At 43.0% G+C, this 25,719-nt stretch overlaps 1 protein-coding gene across 1 annotated transcript in view; it reads left to right on the top strand.

Annotated features, from left to right (window-relative positions):
- Nucleotides 1-1,248: 1,248 nt before the first annotated feature.
- Nucleotides 1,249-25,719, top strand: part of LOC125448651 (mucin-2-like) — a gene marked incomplete at its 5' end in the record, with an annotated part of 127,036 nt that continues 102,565 nt past the window's right edge. The window contains 7 exons of the mRNA XM_059642573.1: nt 1,249-3,943; nt 8,132-8,239; nt 12,089-12,207; nt 13,075-13,133; nt 17,938-18,077; nt 20,030-20,092; nt 24,890-25,052. Of these exons, the coding sequence (XP_059498556.1) occupies nt 1,249-3,943; nt 8,132-8,239; nt 12,089-12,207; nt 13,075-13,133; nt 17,938-18,077; nt 20,030-20,092; nt 24,890-25,052 (3,347 nt within the window). The remainder of the gene's footprint in view (nt 3,944-8,131; nt 8,240-12,088; nt 12,208-13,074; nt 13,134-17,937; nt 18,078-20,029; nt 20,093-24,889; nt 25,053-25,719) is intronic.

Below are 25,719 nucleotides of genomic sequence, written 5' to 3' on the forward strand. Positions count from 1 at the left end.
ACATCCATTACCACCAGCAGCACCAATACACCCAGCAGCACATCCATTACCACCAGTAGCACTAATACACCCAGCAGCACATCCATTACCACCAGTAGCACCAATATACCGAGCACCATATCCGTTACCACCAGTAGCACCAACTCACCCAGCAGCACATCCATTACCACCAGCAGCACCAATACACCCAGCAGCACACCCATTACCACCAGTAGCATCAACTCACCCAGCAGCACATCCAGCTTCACAAAAAGTACCAGTACACCCAGCAGCACACCCAGTAGCACATCCATTACCACCAGCAGCACAAATGCACCCAGCAGTGCATCCATTAAGACCAGCAGCACCAATACATCCAGCAGCACATCCATTACCACCAGCAGCATGAGCACACCCAGCAGCACATCTGTTAAGACCACCAGCACCAGCACACCCAGCAGCACATCCATTACCACCAGCAGCACCAACACACCCAGCAGCACATCCATTACCACCAGCACCAGCACACCCAGCAGCACATCCATTACCACCAGCAGCACCAACACACCCAGCAGCACATCCGTTACCACCAGTAACACCAATACACCCAGCAGCACATCCATTACCACCAGTAGCACCAACACACCCAGCAGCACATCCATTACGACCAGCAGCACCAACACACCCAGCAGCACATCCGTTACCACCAGTAGCACCAATGCACCCAGCAGCACATCCATTACCACCAGCAGCACCAATACAACCAGCACCACATCCTTTACCACCAGCAGCACCAATACAACCAGCACCACATCCTTTACCACCAGTAGCACCAATACACCCAGCAGCACATCCATTACCACCAGCAGGACCAATACACCCAGCAGCACATCCGTTACCATCAGCAGCACCAATACACCCAGCACCACATCCATTACCAGCAGCAGCACCAATACACCCAGCAGCACATCCATTACCACCAGCAGCACCAATACACCCAGCAGCACATCCATTACCACCAGCAGCACCAATACAACCAGCACCACATCCTTTACCACCAGTAGCACCAATACACCCAGCAGCACATCCATTACCACCAGCAGCACCAATACACCCAGCAGCACATCCATTACCACCAGTAGCACCAACACACCCAGCAGCACATCCATTACCACCAGCAGCACCAACTCACCCAGCAGCACATCCATTACCACCAGTAGCACCAATACACCCAGCAGCACATCCATTACCACCAGTAGCAGCAATACACCCAGCAGCACGTCCGTTACCACCAGCAGCACCAACACACCCAGAAGTACATCCGTTACCACCAGCAGCACCAGCACACCCAGCAGCACATCCATTACCACCAGTAGCACCAACACGCCCAGCAGCACATCCATTACCACCAGCACCAGCACACCCAGCAGCACATCCATTACCACCAGCAGCACCAACACACCCAGCAGCGCATCCGTTACCACCAGTAACACCAATACACCCAGCAGCACATCCATTACCACCAGTAGCACCAACACACCCAGCAGCACATCCATTACGACCAGCAGCACCAACACACCCAGCAGCACATCCGTTACCACCAGCAGCAACAATACACCCAGCACCACATCCATTACCACCAGCAGCACCAATACACCCAGCACCACATCCATTACCACCAGTAGCACCAATGCACCCAGCAGCACATCCATTACCACCAGCAGCACCAATACAACCAGCACCACATCCTTTACCACCAGTAGCACCAATACACCCAGCAGCACATCCATTACCACCAGCAGGACCAATACACCCAGCAGCACATCCGTTACCATCAGCAGCACCAATACACCCAGCACCACATCCATTACCAGCAGCAGCACCAATACACCCAGCAGCACATCCATTACCACCAGCAGCACCAATACACCCAGCAGCACATCCATTACCACCAGTAGCACCAATACACCCAGCAGCACATCCATTACCACCAGCAGCACCAACTCACCCAGCAGCACATCCATTACCACCAGTAGCACCAATACACCCAGCAACACATCCATTACCACCAGTAGCAGCAATACACCCAGCAGCACGTCCGTTACCACTGGTAGCCCCAACACACCCAGAAGTACATCCGTTACCACCAGCAGCACCAGCACACCCAGCAGCACATCCATTACCACCAGTAGCACCAACACACCCAGCAGCACATCCATTACCACCAGCACCAGCACACCCAGCAGCACATCCATTACCACCAGCAGCAACAATACACCCAGCAGCACATCCATTACCACCAACAGCACCAATACACCCAGCACCATATCCATTACCACCAGTAGCACCAATGCACCCAGCAGCACATCCATTAACACCAGCAGCACCAATACGACCAGCACCACATCCTTTACCACCAGTAGCACCAACACACCCAGCAGCACATCCATTACCACAAACAGCACTAGCACATCCAGCAGCACATCCATTAGCACCAGCACCAATACACCCAGCAGCACATCCATTATCACCAGCACCAGCACACCCAGCAGCACATCCATTACCATCAGCAGCACCAATACACCCAGCAGCACATCTTTTCCCACCAGTAGCACCAACACATCCAGCAGCACATCCATTACCACCAGTAGCACCAATACACCCAGCAGCACATCCATTATCACCAGCACCAGCACACCCAGCAGCACATCCATTACCATCAGCAGCACCAATACACCCAGCAGCACATCTTTTCCCACCAGTAGCACCAACACATCCAGCAGCACATCCATTACCACCAGTAGCACCAATACACCCAGCAGCACATCCATTACCACAAACAACAGTAGCTCCCTCAGCAACATATCTGTAACCACAAGCAGCACCAGCACATCCAGCAGCACATCTGTTACCACCACCAGCACATCCAGCAGCACATCCATTACCACCAGCAGCACCAACACACCCAGCAGCACATCCATTAATACCATCAGCACCAGCACACCCAGCGTCACATCCAGTACCACCACCAGCACCAGCACACCCAGCAGCACATCCAGTACCATGAACAGCACCAACACACCCAGAAGCACATCCATTACCACCAGCACCAGCACACCCAGCAGCACATCCATTACCACAAACAGCACTGGCACATCCAGCAGCACATCCATTACCACCAGCAGCACCAACACATCCAGCAGCACATCCATTACCACAAACAGCACTAGCACATCTAGCAGCACATCCGTTACCACCAGCACCAACACACCCAGCAGCACATCTATTACCATCAGCAGCACCAATACACCCAGCAGCACATCCATTACCAACAGCACCAGCACACCCAGCAGCACATCCGTTACCACAAACAGCACTAGCACATCCAGCAGCACATCCATTACCACCAGCACCAATACACCCAGCAGCACATCCATTATCACCACCACCAGCACACCCAGCAGCACATCCATTACCATCAGCAGCACCAACACACCCAGCAGCACATCCATTAATACCATCAGCACCAGCACACCCAGCGTCACATCCAGTACCACCAACAGCACCAGCACACCCAGCAGCACATCCAGTACCATGAACAGCACCAACACACTCAGAAGCACATCCGTTACCAGCAGCAGCACCAGCACACCCAGCAGCACATCCATTACCACCAGTAGCACCAATACACCCAGCAGCACATCCATTACCACCAGTAGCAGCAATACACCCAGCAGCACATCCGTTACCACTGGTAGCACCAACACACCCAGAAGTATATCCGTTACCACCAGCAGCACCAGCACACCCAGGAGCACATCCATTAACACCAGCAGCACCAGCACACCCAAGACCACCACAAAGCGTGTTAGCACAACTACAAAGCCAATTGTGAAAACATCTACCACAGTTCAAACTCCATTTGTTCCACATACCACTATCAAATTGATAACCACCACAGAAGGTATTTGTTTAATTCAGCTATGAATTCTTTCAATATAAGTCCTCCCACTGTTCTTCATGTTCCACCTCGTGGGTGCTGGTATTTTCTAATAATATTCTATTAAAATATTGAACTGAAGAGAATTGTGTCAGACAGGCTTTCAGTTATCCTTGGCTAGTGGTTGGGGGAACAATGAATATATTTGCACAATAGTGCCACTCAATGGTAATCTGTGAATTGGTGTGCAATTTTAATTTACAATGTAATCAGCCAGTAACAAATGGACAGCAACTCACTCAAACAAGCTTGGGGAAATCCAGAAATTACTCAGCTGAACAATGCCTCTTTGGAATAAAATAGAATGGCAATAGAAGATTGGCTGGTAGGGAGTCAGATTGCACTTTGTAAGAGTTCTTTTTATTTAAATTAGCAGTTTCTCTAATGCCTGTCGTCTTTTCCAAAAGCAAATTTTGTTCCACTCAGGGGCACGTTTGCAGCAAGTCCTTCATTGACCTCATTTTTCACATCTGCTTCCATTATTACTGCGCATGATAAAGCAGTTTATGCTCTGTATTTCATCAACTCATCAATAAAGTAGTTTGTCCACCAATATCACGGTTGACCTCCATTAAGCAGTTTGTTTTTTGTTGTTAGGTTTTCCTTTGTTGTAAGAGATGTCTGCAACAGCCAGTTCTGCTAAAATCTGAGGTTGGTTGGCTCGCTGAGCTGGTCTGTTGTTCCACAGATGTTTCGTTACCATGTTTGGTAACATCCTCAGCGCAGCCTCTGATGAAGCGTCGGTGTGTTTTTCAACTCTGGGGTCCATTGCGATGGATTGCCGCACTGGTGGGTTTCCTCCATAGTGGAATGTATATGGGGTCAAGTTCAATGTGTTTATTAATAGCATACTTCGTGGAGTGCCATGCTTCCAGGAATTCTCATGCTTGTCTCTGCCTAGCCTGTCCCAGGATCTTGGTGTTGTCCCAGTCGAAGTGGTGGTTCTCCTTCTCCATGTGGATTGAAATGAGAGTGTATTAGTCGTGTCTTTTTGTAGCCAGTTGATGTTCATGTACTCTTGTTGTTAGTTTCCTTCCTGTTTGTCTGATGTAGTGTTTCTCGCAGTCTCTGCAGGGGATATGACTTTGGTCCTGTCCATGGCGGGCAGCGAGTCTTTAATTCAGGTGAGCACTTGTTGTAGGGTTGATGTGGGCTTGTGTGCCACTCTGACGCTTAGCAGTCGTAGGAGTCTTGTGGTGAGTTCTGACGCATTCCTGACGTAGGTTAGTGTGATGAGTGTGTCGGGGCGTGTAGAATCTTTCTGATGCTGTTCCTGTAGGCATCTCCTGACCCAATTCTTTGGATATCCATTATCCTTGAACACTTGGAAGAGGTATTCCTCCTCCTCTTGGTGTAGTTCCATGTTGCTGCAGTGTGTTGCTGCCCTTATAAATGGTGTTCGCATGCAGGTTCATTTGCGTGTGCTGGGATGGTTACTACTGAAGTTTAATACCTGGTCTGTCTGTGTGGCTTTTCAGTGCACTTTCATTTGCAATTCCTCATTTGTCTTGCGCTCTACCCTGGTGTCTAGGAATGGGAGCTGTTTGCTCTTCTCCTCCTCTCTGGTTAATTTTATTCCGGTGAGGGTGTTGTTTATGAGTTTGTATGTCTCTTTTAATTTGATCCATTTAATGAGGAAAAATGTGTCGTCTACATAGCACATCCATTGTTTAGGCTGGATTTGCAGAAGGGCAGTCCCTTCCAGTCTCTGCTTCACTGTTTCTGCTATGAATCCAGAGATAGGTGATCCTATGGGTGTCCTGTTGATTTGCTCGTATGTTTGGTCATTGAATCCATCAACCCATCAACAACCCACAAACCTGGAAAACAGCAGAACAAAACGGCCGCAAGATGGTAAGAGTAACACCCGTCAACAACCACAAGCCTGGAAAATGCAGAACAAAATGGCCACAAGATGGTATGGGTAGTAAATGGGGAACTGCAAACCAAAGAACACGGAAGAGCCACACCCACAGACCAGGTATTGAACTTCAATAGTAACCATCCCAGCACACACAAACGAACCTGCATGCAAACACCATTTATAAGGGCAGCAACACACTGCAGCAACATGGAACTACACCAAGAGGAGCAGGAATACCTCTTCCAAGTGTTCAAGGATAATGGATATCCAAAGAATTGGGTCAGGAGATGCCTACAGGAACAGCATCAGAAAGATTCTACATGCCCCAACACACTCATCACACTAACCTACGTCAGGAATGCATCAGAACTCACCACAAGACTCCTACGACTGCTAAGCGTCAGAGTGGCACACAAGCCCACATCAACCCTACAACAAGTGCTCACCTGAATTAAAGACTCGCTCCCCGCCATGGACAGGACCAAAGTCATATCCCCTGCAGAGACTGCGAGAAACACTGCATCGGACAAACAGGAAGGAAACTATACAACAAGAGTACATGAACATCAACTGGGTACAAAAAGACACGACTAATACACTCTCATTTCAATCCACATGGAGAAGGAGAACCACCACTTCGACTGGGACAACACCAAGATCCCGGGCAGGCTAGGCAGAGACAAGCATGAGAATTCCTGGAAGCATGGCACTCCACGAAGTATGCTATTAATAAACACATTGAACTCAACCCCAAATACATTCTGCTACGGAGGAAACCCACCAGTGAGGCAACCCATTGCAATGGATCCCAGAGTTTAAAACCAAGTGGGAAAACACACTGACGCTTCATCAGAGGCCGCACTGAGGATGTTACCAAGCACGGTAACGAAATGCCTGTGGAACAACAAACCAGCTCGGCGAGCAACCAACCTCAACACCCACAACCCGAGCTACAGATCTACTCCAAAACCTTGGAGGCCTGCTAAAATCTACTTTTGGCAGACTTGTTGTCACTAGCTGTCCTTTTAATACTACTCTGCGGGCCTACGTGTATCAAGTGATAAAGAATTAATCACTAAGTCTTTCGCATAAAAGACACATTACTGAATGACAAGAAGTAGTGACATAATAACAAGAGATCACATGTAACTCTATCCCACTTGACTGTACATTTAAGAACTAACTGACAATAAACTGGAAAAACTGATTGGTTCTCCCAGAAAGTGAAAGGGTGAATTTATTCCAAAGCTTTGGGCAAACAGCTTTATGCAGCATCCTCCATTATCAAGCTCCTTTATCCGTGTAGTCTCCCATCGTCAGGTTTTGTTTTCATTAGCAAGTTTGACACTGTAATCAATTCTGTCTTCCCTTTTAATTGTATTTTCCAAATTTACTTACATTATCCATTTTATCCTCCACTCTCCACATTGTCTTCAATTACTAAATTAGATTTCCAATCTCCATCCCATCCACAATTCTCTAATCTTACCTCCTTTGTTGAATTATGTTACAGATATTTGTTTCTATGATCCCTCTATTTCTCCATTATCCGATTCTGCCTCCATTACCGCGCTTGATCTCCAAAATATAGATTCGCCTCATTGTCAGTTCTGTCTGTCAATGTCTGGTTTTGACCTCAATTACTCAGTCTGAACTTGATCATCCAAGTTATCTTAGAAACATTGGAACACAAATAGGCTATTCAGCCGATCAAGCCTATATTTGCTATTTCAGATGATCATGGATGATTAAACACTTTAATGTCTTCAATGTCCTCCAGTAACCAGTTTGATTCAGATGTCCAATTTGCCCTCTATTAGCAAACTTGTCTCCCATTATTCAACTTGTTGTTCACTATCCTTTGCTGTGTCTATTTGCTCTCCATTTTCCACTTTGTCGTCCCTTTTATAGCTTGACTTTAAGTATGCAGTTTGGATTCCATCATCCACCGTTTTGTCCATTATCTATCCTGTCCTTCATTATGCAGTTTCCCGCTCATAATCCAGTTTATCTTCATTCAAGTATGTTTCCCTTTATTCTTCAGTTTTGCTCAGTTCTCCACTTTGTCTTCTATTATCTAATACTTTCCAGTGCCAAAGAGCAGGTCAACAAGCAAAGTCCAAATTCATTGATGTAAAAGAGAATGAGAGTGTCCATTGAGCAAGGACTCAATGTAATCATGTTCCAGCAACAGAAGTCAGAAAATTAAAAAGATTAGATGCTTTTGTACGATGATACTTTTCAATAACCATGCAATATTTGAAATACTACAATTATCTCTGATGAAGCTAAATATTCATGTCAGAATGGAGGGATCCCAGATGGACAGAAATGTCTCTGTACGGAGAACTACGAAGGACTCCATTGTGAACACGTAAAAGATACCATCAAAGTTGGTAAGTTAACTTTTAACACTAATTTGACTTTGTGATGTTATTGCTTTGTGTTTGCTCCACTTTCCTCAATAACCTTACCTAACAACATTTATCTCAACCTTCACAGTATCGACCATCAACTGGAGAGAAATATTTCAGATTTTTATTGCCAAGTGTGTGAAAATATGCCTCCTGATTTTGACCCTGAACATTCTGGCTCTAATTTGAAAATTATGCCCCTTCGTATACCAATTGCCCCAGTACAGAAGATAGTTTCTCTATCGATTCTCTAAAATTTTTCTGACATTCAAAACACACAGTCAGATCATTCTTTAATTGTCTATACTCCAAAGAACACAAGCTAAGGTGGTGAAACCAGACCCATCATTTAAATTGCAAAATTCAATATCACTCTGAGGAATTTGCATTGCATTCCCACCAAGATTTTCTGCTGTACAACAACCTAGGATTAATAACAGTACACTAGATAGGGTCAAACTCAAATTTCAAACAAATTGAGCTGCAACCTGCCTAGTTTGTATTCCAGCTGCCTATGCCCACAGCCTTCTTAGTCATAGAGTCAGAGATTTACCACAAGGAAAGGGGCCCTTCAGTCCATTGTTTCTGCCCTAGTTATTAAGCACTTATCTAAATCTAACTCATTTAATACCACTTGACCCACAGCCTAAGCTATTATGCATCTTTCCTATAGTGTAGCAATTGGAACTGCAAATAGCACTCCAGCTCTAGCCTAACTAACATTATATGCCGCTCCATTATAATCTCTTTGCTCTGTATTCAGAGCCACAACTAATAAAGGCAAATATCCCATATGCTTTCTTAACTACCTTGTTCACCTGCTCTGTTGCATTCAAGGGTATATAGACTTGCAGGAGAGGTCCCTGATCTGCTGTACCATTTAGCATCTGAAAAATTGTTTTGTATGCCCTTTCCTTGATAGCCCTCCTAAAATGCATCACCTCACACAGTTTAGGATTAAATTCTATTTGCCACTGTTGTGACCATCTGACCAGCCCAATTATATTTCCCTAAGTCTGTCCTCCTTGTTAGTGACTGTGCCACCAACTTTTACGTCGTCTGCAGACCTAACGATCAAGCCTCCCACATTCATGTCTACATCATTAATGTCCACAACAAAAGCAAAGGACCTAGCACTGGCTTCTGAGGTATGCCATTTAACACGCTTGCAGTCACCAAAACAACATTCAACCATCACCCTCTACTGCCTATCATGAAGCAGATTTTGGATCCAATTGCCAAAATGTCCTGGATCCCAAGGGCTCTTACCTTCTTGACAAGTCTCCCAAGTGAGACTTTACCAAAGTCCTTGAAGACTATATCCACTGCATTACCCTCATCTACACATCTAGTGACATTCACAATAAACTCAATCAAATCTGTCAGATACGATTTTCCCCTGACAAAGCCACGCTGACTTTCCATGATTAATCCTTGCTTCTCCACGTATAGATTGTGTCTCTCAGGATATTTTCCAATAGTTTCCCTGCCACTGATGGCAGACACCCTAGCCTTTAGTTCCCTTGTTTATCCCGACCATCCTTCCTGAATATTATCACAATAGCTCTCCTCCAATCCTCTGGCACCTCTCTTCTGGAGTAGGACCAAAAATTCCAGAGAATCCTGGATATCATTGATTGTACAGGATTGGACAAAGATAAACAAGATTTGCTAGATATCTGGGGCTCAGAAAACCATAGGCCTCAGAGATACATAGAAAGTGCAGGGGGTAACTTAAAGAAATTAGGGAAGTGCTGGGAAAAAGAAAGGAAAATCCAAAGGCATTTCTAAGTATATTAAGGGCAAGAGAAAAATCAAGGAAAGAACAGGACCCATCAGAGTCCTAAGTGGTACTCTGTATGTGTAGCGGTAGACGTAGGTGGGGTTTCAAAGGAATACTTTATATCTTCATTTGTGATAGAGAAGAATGATGCAGGTACAGAAATCAGATAAGAGGATGGTGATATACTGGAACAACTTATAATTAAGAGGGAGGAGTATTAATGGTTTTAGTGAGTTTAAAATTGGACAAGACCCCAGGTCCAGATAAGATGTATCCAAGGCTGCTGTGAGACACAAGAATGGAAACTGCAAGGATATTAACATCAACACTCCTAGGATCATGGCGGCCCCTTTTTCATTTTTAAAGTTCTACCAAATGGCCTCAATTGAGAAGCCCTTTTAAGATATCATACCTCCTTGTTGCAGTAATTGACTCCTTGATCGATATCACAAAATCTCCTCCTCTTTCACATCTCTCACTGTCTTTCCTGAAAATTCTATTTAGCAGAATATTGAGCTGCCAATCCTGTGCCTCCCTCGTCAATGCCTCTGTGATGGTACGGTGTCATAACCCCACATCTTAATCAGCACCCTCAATTCACAAAACTCCTTTTATTAAACGCCATCCAACCTTGCCTAGCTCCCTTGTTTCTTAATTTGATTATATACACTCTGCTGCCAAACTGTCATGAATCTTCCACGACTGTACCTCCACTGTGTCACATTTCCCTGTCAAATCAGTTTAAACACGCATCAACATCACTAGCAAACCCTCTAGTGAGGATGTTGGACACTTTGCAGTTCAAGTTTAACCCATCAGACTTGTACAGGTCCCACCTTGCCCAGACGTAGACTCAATGATCCAGGAATCTAAAGCCCTCCCTCCTGCACCAACTTTTCAACCATAAATTCATCCATTCTATCCACTTATTCAGTACCACATTGCACTTGGGAGTGATCCAGGGATTATAACCTGTGAGGTCCTGCCTTTCAAACTGATGCCTAATTTACTAAAGTCTTTTTGCAGAACCTCATCCCTCTTTGGAACTATGCTATTTGTTCTAATGCGAACCTTAACTCTGACCATTCACCACTGCACACCATCCCCAACCACCCCCCCCCCTCCCCACCATCAGAATGCTCTGCAGTTGTTCGTGACACCTTTAACCTGGGGAGGCAAAACACCATGCTGGAATCACAACTATGAACAGAGAACTATCTGTCTGTACATTCCACAAGTGAGTCTCCCATCACCAAAGCTCTTCCTCTCTGTTTGTTCCCTCCTTGTGCAACTGAGCTTTGAGTGCACTCTCCAGAAGAAGTACCAACATGGAAAAACTGTCTTCAAGTGAGATGCACTCTGGGGATGACTGCCTGCTTCTTTAAAAAACAAAGATCTGTGGATGCTGGAGATCTGAAACAAAAATAGCAAGTGCTGGAGAAACATGAAATGTCTGGCAGTAGCATGTAGAAAAGAAAAACATTTGTAATGTCTGATTTATTTTTAGAAGTTTTATCCTTCGTTGTTTCCTGAGTCCTGCTGTTGTCTGCTCCCTAATCTGCGTCACAGTGATGCTGGCTGCTGCACATCCCTCTCACAATTCTTCTTCAGGTTCTCTCCTCTTCCTGGGGTTGGGTGCACTGTCACTTTTACTGAAAGCAGCACTTTTGTAAGGAGGTTTTATTGCTTACTGAAGAATGATACTCATGGTAAGGTTCCAATCTTTCCCATGGTGATTGTCAATGAGCCCACTTTGTCAGGTGTGTGCCCTGTATTTGTCACACGTCTTGTTCGGACCATCTTCATCTTCCATTCTTTCAGATTTGATGCGGTTAGAGGGCCGACATTCCCTATCTATAGCATATTTACAAAAAATTTTAATTTTCAACTAGGTATCCAATTCTCAAAGCAACTATGTAATCCATTTCCATCCTCCAACTCATCAATGTATTCCAAACCATTATAACTCACTGTGTGAACCTATCGCCCTCTGATGTAAGATTTTGCCTGAGGAATGATTGATGAAACACTGTTTCCATGTTTTACAGACGCTGTTGAAGCCTCTGTCAATGTTTCTGTCAGAATAACAAGTCAAAAATTTACAGAAGAATTGAACAACACCACATCACCTGTGTACAAAAAATTTGAGAGTAACTTCAAAGAACAGGTTGGTGCGCAGGACTGCAAATTTTACTCCAACAGTTCAAAATTACTACTTTGCTTTCACATTCATTGCCCTATAGATACAATCTCATTGAAATTCTGTTTACAGCCAGTTCTGCATAGATTATTCATATTACAGAGCATTTGTCTCTATTGAATTTGTTTTTCAATAAAATTTACTACTTCAATGTTTCTCTGTCTAAAATGACATTTTTGAAATTATCCATCTGTCCATAAGCTTTTCTAAATCTTCTTGCTATCAGCTTTCATTCACTTTCCTGATTTTCTACTAATTTTCTACGATTATACGCATTTGTACCTTGCTGAAAATAACTCCTACTCAACAATAAACGACTTATCCTTCTTTTCTAGTCATTTCTCCACTAATGCAGGTCTGATTGCTTCAATATTCCTGGCCCAAACTTGCTTGAACTCTCTTATCTGGCTTTCTGAAAATCGACAGATACAATATCCAACCCATGCCTTTATTCATGCAATGTTATTTCTTGAAAATAAAATTATTCAGGAACAGTTATGTAGATCAGGCCAAATCTAATGTGTTCACCACAACGATTTTCTCCTCTCCGATGGCCAAATCCAATATGGACTTGAAATTAATTTGGAATTGCCATGATGAGCACCTTTCCAGAGCATTAGTCTTAAGTTTGTTCTCTTTCAGTTCTTTGGCATAATTCCAGTCTCCAAATTTTGAATGTCGTCAACATTGAAGATTTGAGCAGAGATTGGAGGGTGTGGGGTGGAGGGGACAGACCATTGTACTAAAGAGATTAACTTAGTTAATCAGTTTTTTTAAATTAAATTAAAAGTACATTTACAATCACAATCTTCTTTCATGTTTTCTCTTTTCAAGATGGACATAATTTATGAAGGTATAGAGGGATACGCAGGAGTGAAGATTACAAGCATAAGGTAATACTTGCTCAGCTTGTAGCTCACTAGGCTGCTTCAAAATACTCCTTACCATTGTACATTGTCATAACTGGTCTCAGGAAAGGAAAGGGCTGGTATTTTCTTGAATCTTCACTTCCTCAGGCAGAATCTTGTTTTGTCATCGGGGATCTGACCTGCCAGCTGTGAGCACGTGGGAGACTTGTGCTGCCTGTTTTCAGGAAGGCCCACTGAATCACAGGCTAATCAAAGCCAGTGACTAGCCTTCCTCTGATTTAAGAACCCAGGACTGAGTCTCTATCAAGCATAATGTGGACCGAACCTACTGGAGAGAAGTGTACGGGATGTAGACAGCAGGGGTAGGAGTTATGTCTCAGTAGGTCTCCCCCTCTCCGATGTCCAGTACCTTCATCTGGCACTAAATTCCGAAATCAAGGTAGTTTCTCCCAAATTTGAGAAGCTGAGCCACACAGTTTAGCTGACAAGTACTCTGCTTGGTGACTAGCTCACCTATCGCTATCTTTATACCAGTAGCCATAGGATAGAAGCATAGAAAATAGGAGCAAGAGTAGGACATTCAGCTCTTAAAGCCTGCTTTGTCATTCGATATGATCATGGCTGACTAACCAGTTCAGTATCCTGTTTCCACTTGCTCCCAATACCCTTTGATCCCTTTAGTGCTAAGAACTATATGTAACTCCTCTTGAAAACATTCAATAATTTGGCCTCAACTGCTTTCTGTAGCAGAGAATTCCACAGGTTCGCCACTCTCTGGATGAATAAATTTTTCCTCATCTCTGTTCAAAATGACCTATCCCATATGCTGTAATCCCTGGTTCTTGAATTCATCAAGAACATCCTACTTGCATTTATCTCGTCTAGTCCAGTCAGAATTTTATATGTTTCCATGAGATCCTCCTTCATTCTTCTGAGCTCGTGGAAGTATAATGCTAACCAATCTCGTCTGTCTTCATACGTCAGTCCTGCCATCCTAGAATTCAGTCTGTTGTTATTCTGCTCCATTGCCAGAGCATCCTTCCTCAGATAAGGACACCAAAACTGCATACAATACTCAGATAAGGACACCAAAACTGCATACAATACTCCAGATGTGATCTCATCAAGGCTCTGTACCACTGTAGCAAGGCAGTCCTGCACCTGTACTTGAGTTCTATCAGCATGAAGGAAACACAACATTTGCCTTCTTCACTGTCTACTGACATTCTGTATCATGGGATCTTCAGGCAAGACAGAGTAAAAGGGGAAGTCGCATTATATTATTAATGAAGATATCAGTTATGGCAGTAAGGAGGGAGGAAATGAATTATATGTCCTTAATAGGGAATAGAGGAGCAAATATGGAGACAATTCACTGGAGTGTGCAATGATAATAATAATAATAATAATAATAATAATAGGCTAACTTTAATCAGGATTTCAACCTCCCCAAATTAATTGGGACAATCATAGTATCAGGAGTTAGAGGGGACGGATTTCTTGAAATAGATTCAGGTGAGCTTTACACGTCAACACATGTTGTATAGAGAGATCTCGGGGTTCAAGTCCAGAGCTATCTGAAAGTGGCCATGCAAGTAGACAGGGTGGTAAAGATGGCATATGACATGCTTGCCTTTATTGGCTGGGGAATTGAGTACAAGTGTCGGGATGTCATGTTGCATATTCATGAGACTTTGGGTAGGCCACACTTAAGGGCATTGTGTTCACTTCTGGTTGCCACGTTATTGGAAGGATGTGGAGGCTTTGGAGACAGTGAAGAATATGTTTATAAGGATGCTGCCTGGATTAGAGAATATGGGCTATCAGGAGAGGCTAGAAAATCTTGGGTTGTTGTCTCCAGAGTGGCAGAGGCTGAGGGGTGACTTGATAGAAGTCTATAAAATTCTGAGATGCATAGATAGAAATGATGGTCAGAATCTGTTTTTCCAACAGTTACAATGTCTCATAATTGGGGCTGCTTTTGGGGTGAGAGAGGGAAAATCCAAAGGAGGTGTGAGGGGCAGGGGTTTTTTTTACACATGAATGGCAGAACATGAAGTTCACAGGAACAGAGAGATCTTGGGATGGTTGTCTACAAATCCCTGAAGGCAGCAGGACAGTTAATATAGGGTACTTAAGAAGGCATATGGGATGCTTGTCTTTACTGTGATATACATTATACAAGCAGGGAGGTCAGGTTGGAGCTGGAAAAGTTTTGGTTCGGCCACAACTGGATTACTGAGTGTTGTTCCTTTCTCCACACAGTATGGTACACTCCTGTGAGGGTTTGCATTATCTTTGTGCCTCACAGGTGCCTATTTTAAGCACACCTGTGATTACTTTTGCTTCACAGGGATGACTATCTTTAAATCTGTGAGGACTGATGACATGGTGGACATGGCGAATGACCAGCATTTACACACCACAGAATTGTACACTGCATACATTTTACTTGCACAATTTATGATTGAAAATTAGTTGAAGCTAACCACTGCAAGTGCCTGATTGATGCAATTACCCCCTTAAAGGGCCTCCCATTGCCCACGAATTAATCTCACATTTTTGGCCAGGAAATGTGTTGACTCTGCCGAATGAGGATCATATTTATTTTCCATTTGACAGTTCAGCTGATGATAGATCAGACACCTGACTGTTCTTGCTTCCCAGAGCAAGATGACTGACCTGATCACCCCAAGCAGACATCTGACAGCACCCAAACACTGGACTGTCAGCCATTGCAACCCTTGGCTGACTGTACCTGGATTCCCTTACAGGCAGCAGACAGCACCCACCCCCTCCCTCACCTCCCAGTTTGACTGAGGACTACTCCGCTTCAAATTTGAGACATGGTCACTTGGTTGGCGCATGTGCAGTTTCTTTGCAGTGTAGGATACTGGAATATTCTGTAGGTGTGAGATTGACCTAACACAGTGCCACACAGAAACATGTCCAATTCTTTGACTGATGACTGATGATTGCCAACAATCATGAAACATTGTCTGGCCTGTGTCTACATTCAACAGCAAGTCGTGGTTGAAGTACTGTGAACATTTAAAGTGTAGCTGAGGGCAAAAAGTACAGAATGGCAAAAGCAAGGCAAAGCAAGGTTCTGGTAATCCAGACAAGCTCAAAGTGAGTGAACACTAATGGAGAAAGTGAACAGACCAGAGATGCAGCCTCTTCAAATCAATAAGTTAGATGCCTATCTCTCAGTGCAAAATATCTTTGCAGCACTATTTCAATTATAGTTGTTGGTGCGCTCCAAAGCAAAGCTTGGCAATGCAGAGCAAACTGGAAGTGGTTCAGAGATGTGTCTTGAGGTTATGATGAGGTTGGTAAGTGTCAAGTGCCAATGTCTGTGGATGTGCGATGTGTGCAATAACTGCTCATGGACCGTGCCTTGAGATGTTGTCCGAGCTAGAGATCCAGAGGTGCAAGCAAGAAGCTGGAGATGCATGGTAGCTGCTCTGATTTTCATTTGGGAATTTTCAGCATCTAGTTTCTATGTAGAAGTTTAGAAAATAGAAGATGGTTGTCAATGAGGTGAAATGAATCAGTAATGAGGATGGTAATGAGCGTTAGACCCAGTTAATAGGCCTCTGCCCACTGATGAGTGAGAATCTCATCTCGACATCATGGATATGGTTGTAGAATGTGATTTTCACAAAATTCTCTCCGTTGCCCACATCTTTCAAGGTATGGAAATTCTATCCAAAGATTTTGCAAAAGGATTCAGATAAATTAAGCAAATTGGGTATAATTTGGCAGATTATAATAATGGAAAATATGAACTTGTCCACTTTGGCATCAGGATACAGAATCAACATATTATCTAAATCAAGAAAGGTAGCAAAACCCTGAGAAATAGAGGGATCACAAGAACTTAGTATGTGAGTGTATAAAATGTTTAGGAAAGTAAATGAAATATTACTTATTGCAAGAGGAATATGAAAGAAGGCATTTTTGCAACAGTTATATGGGGCAATGGTGAAGCCACATCATGAGTGCTGATTACAGTTTTGGTCTCTTTATTTAGGAAAGGATATAAATGCATAAGGAGTGGTTCAGAGAAGGTACACTCAACGAATACCTGGGATGGAAATTATCCTATGAGGGAAGTTCGGACAGGCTGGGCTTGTATTCATTGGAGTTTGGAAGAATGACGGGTGATCTATTGGGCATCTTAACAGAGTGGAAGCTGAAAGAACATTTACCATTGTAGTAGGGACTGGAATTACCGAAAAATAAGGATTCTCCCATTTAAGATAGCAATGAGGAGGAAATATTTTTCGCGGCAGGCTACAATTAGGAAGTCATGAGTCTTTAACATGCTCTCTCCCAGCCTATAGTGGAAGTATCATAAATAGATTTTTGACTATCAAGGGAATCGGTTTTTACTGAGGCTAGAATGTGATGTTGAGGCCACTAATTGTATCAGCCATGATCATATTGAATGGCAAAGGAGGTTAATAGGGCCAAATGGCATACACCTGCTTCAAATTCCTATGTTTGTATGTTTCCGTGCAGTACTGAAGGAGAACTGATGGAGTTATTAACCGCAGGTTGCAGCTCCTTTTGACAGTCTCATGCTATGACTGACAGAGCCTAATCGTAACCAACATTCCTCTACTTAGACATCAAAAGCAAGGCCTTTGAAAATGCTTTCTCACATTGCACTTCCAGATATTTGCAGAGAATGTATAGTACATGTTTGAGACAGAGTAAAGATTGTTCTACATAGCTCAAATGGTCGCGACCACACTTTTCATTGTACACAGGTCAGATAGAATTTCATTGAGTTTAATGTGCCTTCCTCTTTGCTTCATAGAAATGGCAGCATCATCGTTGATCATGACGTCATCATCAATTCGACCAATTCAGCAGAGTTTACTCCAGACTATCTCTCTGACACAGTTAAACAGCTTAAAGACAAACTTGAAGAAATACGGTGCAACAATACAGCTGAAGGTAGGGGTCAAACCTGAAACCCCAAAGTGTATAAGATAATGCTCTTTAAATCAGTTGTATAATCAGTTGATAGCACAAAAGGGTGTTACAATTTCTAAATGCTGTTGAACCTGTTCGGTGTAAACAGAGAGAAGTGAAACCTTCACTTCCCAAATCAAGAGTCTTCAGCTTCAACATATGCAGCAGAATGTGTTCTGCCAGGTGATTTTTAACACCATGTTGACAACCAAGGTTCAAACCATTGTTTAACAATATACAAGGCTGCTGTTATACATCAGACCTGCTTTGGAAACGCTTAAAGTGACAGTGCAGAGGAGATTGTATCCTGTATCTAACTTAGTGCTGTACCTTGTATGTTTGATGGGGCAATGTAGAGGAAGATTCATTGGTATCTAACACAAATTGTATCTATACATAAGGTCTAGGAGGATGGGAACTGATGAAGCCCTTGAAGGATATACAGAAAGGAGGAAAGGGCTTAAACAAGGAATGAGAAGGGCTAAAAGGGTTCGTGAAAAGTCGTTAGCAAACAGGATCAAGGAGAATCCCAAGGCTATTTATCCATATGTAAACAGCAAAAGGGTAGCCAAGTAAGAGGTTGGTCCACTCAAGGGCAAAGGTCGGAATCCAAGTGTGAAGCCCGAAGAGGTAGGTGAGGTCCTAAATGAATACCTTGTGTCAGTATTCATACAGAAGGAGTTCGTCGAGGATGATCTCGGAGAAGGGAGTGTTGAATATCTAAGCCAACTTGCTATTGAAAAGGAAGAAGTATTGAGCATCTTAAAAAGCATTAAGGCAGATAAGCCCCTGGGTCCTGATGGGATCTATCACAAAACATCAAGGAAGGCAAGAGAACAAATACCTGGAGCATTGACAGACATCCTGGTAACAGGTCAGGTTCCAAAGAACTGGAGAATGACCAGAGTTGTCCCATTGTTTAAGAAGGATAGCAGGGATAATCCTGGAAATTACAGGCCTGTAAGCCTCACATCAGTGAGAGGGAAATTACTATAAAAGATTCTAGGAAACAAGATCTATCTGCATTCAGAAGCAAATGGACTTATTAGTGAGAGACAGCATGATTTTGTGTGTGGCAGGTCATGCCTCATTAACTTATAGAACATAGAACAGTACAGCACAGTACAGGCCCTTCGGCCCACGATTTTGTGCCAACCTATTATCCCACTAAGATCAATCTACCCTGCATACCCTACATTTTACCATCCTCCATGTGCCTATCCAAGAGTCGTTTAAAAGTCTCTAAAGTATCTGACTCCACTGCCACTGCCGGCAGCACATTCCACACGCCCACCACTCCCTGTGTGAAGAACCTAGCTTTGACATCTGTCCTATGTCTTCCTCCAATCACCTTAAAATTGTGCCTCTCGTAATAGTCATTTCCGCCCTGGGAAAAAGTTTATAAATTGATCCAGTCTTTTGAGGAGGTGACAAAGATGATGGAGAACGGAAAATTGGTTGATGTTCTCGTGACCTGCAGCATGCTTGGCTTCATTGGAAGGGGCAATGATGAGAAAGATAGGCAAGTTATGCTGCAGCTTTACAGAATTCTGGTTCGGCCACACGAGGAATGTTACGTACAGTTCTAGTCACCGCAATAACAGAAGGATGTGGATGCTTTGGAGAAGGTACAGAAAACATTTACCATGATGTTGCCTGGTATGGAAGATTTTAGGTGATTACCTATGCAGAGCTAAACATGAAAATATTTGTTGGGACAATGTAAAGGAAACCTATACCTCTAACCCAATTCTGTGTTCTGTGAGGGTCTGAAGGCACGGTGTAGAGTACATTTCTGTATTAATGTACTAATGCTAATATACTTTCTACACCAAAATCAGGCTGCTCTTGGTCCAGCAGAATTTGAGTATGAACAACCCTCTGATATTTTGTAACGACAAGTGATTCACATAATCCTGTCTTTTAATCTGCAGGTAATTGCAGTGGATTGGTATTTGACACTGGCCATATAAATGTTGCAGAACCAGTTATAACTGGTAAGAGATGCATTTGTGGTACTTCCTGTTGCAATATTGGTGATGTGTTCCTAAAAAAAACCTGTTGGGAATATAATATATTTTAATACTTCTGACACTTTAAAGAAACTGTTTCCATTGGGGTTTGGGAATGTAGGTAATGCAGATATAAATCAATTGATAGTAGGAGCTCAGGGAAGAGAATCTGAATGTATTTTCTGCTTTGAGTTTGGAATGCTTTTCCAAAGTAAGGAAGCAGACTTGTTCAATGATAACATTTGGAATAAATTAAATGAATTTATGACAGAAGAAAATGAAACACAAAGAGCTGGGCAATGGGACTGATCAAAAATCACTTCTCAAGGCACAATGGGCTGACTAACCTCCTTCCATGGTGTCAGTTTCCATGATTTTAAATGTTAGGATCAATAGAGATCATAGTCCTGCACAATTTGGAAAACAGTCACCTGGGAGTAATTTTCCTATGGGAGGGCCTTTAGCTGCTGTAAGAAGAACACTCACCACAATCCTTTATGGTATAAGATCCAACGCATGGATTTGCTGCCACCATCCTTGTAGCAATTGTAACAAGATCAGCCAGGTGGACCTCACAGAATATGAGTTCCCTGACTGGGGCCATTAACCCAGTTCAATCAGGGAGCCCTGGCTGACAGATATAAACAGGAGTGTTCAGTCTGAGAGCTGGCACTGGGGAAGCCCGACCAGTGTCAAGTATTATGTGCATTTAAATTAAGGGTGACATGATGATGGGAGTGGAGTTATTTCAGTGGCAACAAGAGAAAACAAACAGGTTCCTGAAGAAATTCGCTTACAACAGACATCTTTGAATTTGGGGGGTGGGGGGTGGAATATGCATTTCCGGCATCATGATGTATTTAGGAAGCTTGAAGCTTGACTCATTCAATCCTGCCAGGGCCAGTATATGGAAGTAATGCATTATTTTTTTCAGCTAAATAACACTGGGGTAGATGAAAAGCAACTGACAGCTTTTGGACCTGCACCTTTTTCAGTTATTAAGAGCCTCATGTTTCCAGGGGCACCAGATACTAAAACCTTTCAAGAGTTGATGGATTTAGTTGAGAAATATTATGATCCCAAGCTTCCTCTAATTCTGAGACACAATCCATTTTACTCGACGGATCAAGAACCAGGGAATCCGTGTCAGAATTTTTGACTTTGTTAAGAAGACTGGCAGAGGCATCTGCGACTTTGGTTTAACTCTTAATGAGATGCCGAGAGACCTTTTGGTATTTGGGATTAATGATCTAACCATGCAAATCCACCTAATAGCTGAAGCCTGACTGGACTTCAAACATGCACTGCAATTGGCTTTGTCATTAGAAAATGCAGCAAGTAGAGGATATGAGTTACAGGGTATCCCATTGGTAGTGGGCATCTTTTCCAGCTGATTGAGCTTGGCAGACGCCACTTGAGTGAAGGCAATTGCATAGCCTAAATCAGGACGTATCCTGAACAGAGAAATTTTAGATCAGCCCAGAGCAAAACCCCAAAACAAAGCAAAGTCTTGGACAAACAGTTAATATTTTCTAATGGATTCGGGCTGGCAACCCATTACAGTTGCTAATGGAATGTGGACTCAAGACAACAAACAGAGGTCCACTCGGCCTAAATTCAGTAAGAGAACTCATAGACCAGTATTGAAGAGAGTGCACACCCTGGAAAACCCACCTACATCTTGTTTGGAACAGCTAAATTGCTTAGCAACTTCCAAATCTGAATCAATCAAAATAAACTGCCCAATGGAGGTTGATACTGGTGCAGCTGTATCGGTGATTACACAATCAGTCTTTGACAAAGCTCACTCTGGATTCCAACCCTCAAGTTTGTATTAAGACCTTGGCTAGACTGAAAATATTTTTTAAGAAATAGTTTTATGGTACAACTTTGATTTCAGTCTCTTATCAGTCACTGATTGCAATAAAACCTCGGGCCCAAGCCTGAGGGGGCAGAATTGGTTGAGAAAGATTTACTTTGATTGGCTCAACATTTTTTGACTAGAAAATGGCTGCCTGAGTGAAGTCCTAATTAAATACCCAGAAGATTTTCAGGAAGGTCTAGGGACTATCAAAGAAGCCAAGGCCACCTTGAACGTTGACCAGGAAGCAATTCCACAATTCGGTCAGGCCCACCCAAAAGCAGAGACAGAAATCAGGAGGTTGGAAGTGAAAGAATCATCAAACAAGTACAGTTTGTGGAATGGGCAATGCCATTCACGCCAATTGTGAAGACCAATGGCTCAGTCCACCTTTGTGGCATTTTTGAACAAGCAGTAAACCGCTTCTTGCATCTAGATCATACCCAATCCCCCAAGAAAACTTAAATGTAAAACTGGCAGGGGGCTGTACTTCTTAAAGCTGGACATGACCAGACAGAATACAGGAAAGCAACTGGGTGGGGTTTTGAGCATGGTGAAAACCACAATCTCTCCAACAACGTCAACAAAACAAAGGAGTTGGTTGTTGATTTCAGGAAACAAAGTACAGTGCCCTATTTGTGTCATTGGTGCCACTTGGAGTATCATCAGCCTGTGTCATTTTTCAATGGATGATGGAAGACACTTTATAAGGTCTATCCCATGTTATTGTTTATCTGGGATGATGTGCTAATAACAGGGAAGACCAATAAAGAGCACTGAAAGAACTTGAATACAGTACTTAGATGTTACTCCAAGATAGGCATGCACCTTAGAAGGGAAATCTGTGTGTTCCAGGCACTTCAAGTGACCTACTTGTGCTAGAGTGGACAAGACTGGGGTACACCCATTGGTCAATAAGGTGAGAGTGATCAAAGGTACCCAAACTCCCATATCAGTACAGCAGCTTAGATCTTTCCTCTGATTGGAGGATTATTACAGAGAGTTCATACATTAGCTGGCCTCCATTCTGGTATGCTTACCTCTGCTATTGAAAAGGAATCGGTCTTGGAAATGGTCTCATAGCCAAAACATAGCTTTTGGAGAAATGAAGAAGCAGTTAACACAGTCCAAGGTGATGGAACACCACGATCCTGAGCGAGATGTGCTGAAATGCAATGCCCCCACATACAGTTTCAGGGTAGTGTTGCCTCAAAGATGGCCCAATGGAGAGGAGCGCCGAATAGCATATGCATTTAGAAAGGAGAAGAACATGCCTCCATTGACATCAACGGAACTGAGGTTGAGAGCATGAAGAGCATCAAATTCCTCAGTGATGATAACTGACAACCTGTCCTGGACTTCCCATGTAGATGCAACAGTCAAGAAGGCACAACAATGCCTCTTCTTCCTCAGGTATCTCAGGAATTTTGACATGTCCATAAGGTTCTGCATCAACTTCTACAGATGCACCATTGAAACCATTTCATTTGGGTACAGAACAGATTGGTATGGTAACTGCTCTGCCCAGGACCAAAAGAAAGTACAGAAGGTGGTGCCCACAGCCCAGACCTTCATGGAAGCCAATCTCCCGTCCATGAATTCCTTATACATGGCTCGGTGCCACAGAAAGGCCGCCCACATCATGAAAGACCCATCACACCCTGGTAATTATCTCTTATAACCTCTTCCATCAGTCAGATGATACAGAAGCTTGAACATATGCACCAGCAGGTTCAGGGCCAATTTCTTCACGGCCATTATCAGAGTGATGAGTGAACTGTCCAGCCTCAAATAACGCCGATCTTGCCAACTTTGATCTCACCTAGCGCATGCCCTGTGCGATATAACCTGTATACCTCTGTCTAAAACTTTTTGATCTGTACATCCTTTGCTTACTATGATCTGTCTATATCATGCGTACACAAAGCTTTTCACTGTTTTTCGGTACATGTGACAATAATCAATCAATCAAAGCTGGTGGTAGTGGGAGAAACAAAAGGGCCATCATTCTGGACCCAAAAACACCACAACACCGTATTTTATTATGGAGAGGAAGAGTGATTGTTCCAAACAAAGATCGTCACACCTACTTACTGACTGAACTCCATCAAGGTCATCCTGGGATGTCCAAAATGAAGATGTTGGTGAGAAGTTAAGACTGGGGGCTCGGGTAGTGCAGCAGTGCCCAGAATGCCAGCAAGGACAAAAAGCTACCTCCTCCACATTCAAAATGTTCTCAGTATTTCCGGAGAATGAGAGAAAGCTCATGGAATCAATGTCTTTGATCTCTGCAAAAAATTCTGAAAGCCGATCTAATAACTTAATTGTAAGACCTGATTGACCGACTTGTTAGCCAAAGTGAAGGTCTTTCATTGGTCAGCAGCTAACAATAATATGGCCATGTTGACAAGAAACCAAACGTACTATGAGAAATTTGTAATTCTACCCTTTTTAGTTCGGACTTTTCATCAATAACGTTCTTCCCTGTCTCTTCACACATAACTCCTCTGTAGTGCTGTGTTGTCTCATCCTGTCTGCAAATGAATATCTGTTGTGTTTGTGATTAAAGGGGATAGATTTAAGTCAGCACAATAGCTTAGTTGATAACAATTTGCCGCTCATTGTAAGAATACATTTAGCCTTTAACAAATGCTTTAGTATTGAGTTTATTGAAAAGACCTGGTGAAGACCTCTTTTGTTCTACATCACAATAATGAAAAACAAATTGACCATTTTGCTGATTATATAAATATTTATACTTTTGGTATGATTCATGGAGAAGTGGACTTGGATTTTCAGCTTATTCCTCCCTGCAATGTTGTAGCAAAATTAGAAACAGCTCTCAGAGTATCTCTCCAAATGTAAGATTATTAGTATGTTTCAGATACATTTATAAAAGGGCACATTGTTGCAATCAACAGGAGACTGTGCTTCACGGGTTCCTGAGAATTTAAAGGAATATTATGAACTGACTATGACCAACGACGGAGTCATATGTGCTTCAATCTGCAACGAAGAAAGAGATGATTCACTGAAATGTGGAAATGGAAAATGTGGAATGACAAATAAGGGACCCAATTGCTAGTAAGTCCGAGCAATCAATTAAACTTGCTTCACCATTTTTACATACTTTTACTGCCACAATGTAACGCACTTCAGTATCATAATGAAGGAGTGTTAATGCTGTCGTAAGTTCCATTAAATCAAAACTCCGACTGCAGATTTAAAAAGATCCGATTTCTAACAAGGAAATGAGAGCTTTCCTCCCACTGCCCTGTGTCAATATTTCTTCCACAACTAACATCAGTGAACCATATTTTCTGCTCATTACATAAAAACTGTTCTGCTTCCTCACAGAGAACATATTGATCATGTGTTTTCTTAATCAGAATATGCTTCTTTCAGCAAAGTTAATGAAACCCCAAGCATTTCTGTTTTCCATGGGGCATCAGGTTTACAACACCCACCTTCAAAAGAACCAGGACAGACAAATCCCTCCTCAACGCACATTTCATCACACCGACCCCTTAAGAACAAATCATTAAATACAAAGATAGCTTCATTTTCAAAATCTTTAGTCTCACACTATTAGTACGCTACATTTTACGTACAAACATTACCCTAATCCTGAAGAATGCAAACATCCAAAACTACAGCCCACCTCTGCTCATTTCTTCTGCCACCAAGCATCTGTCTTCCAACATCAAAGCCATGACACACCTCCGTAATTACGTTCTCTTGGTATGATTTT

The sequence above is a fragment of the Stegostoma tigrinum genome, chromosome 45, assembly GCF_030684315.1.
Source record: "Stegostoma tigrinum isolate sSteTig4 chromosome 45, sSteTig4.hap1, whole genome shotgun sequence".
NCBI classification, from domain to species: Eukaryota; Metazoa; Chordata; class Chondrichthyes; order Orectolobiformes; family Stegostomatidae; genus Stegostoma; species Stegostoma tigrinum.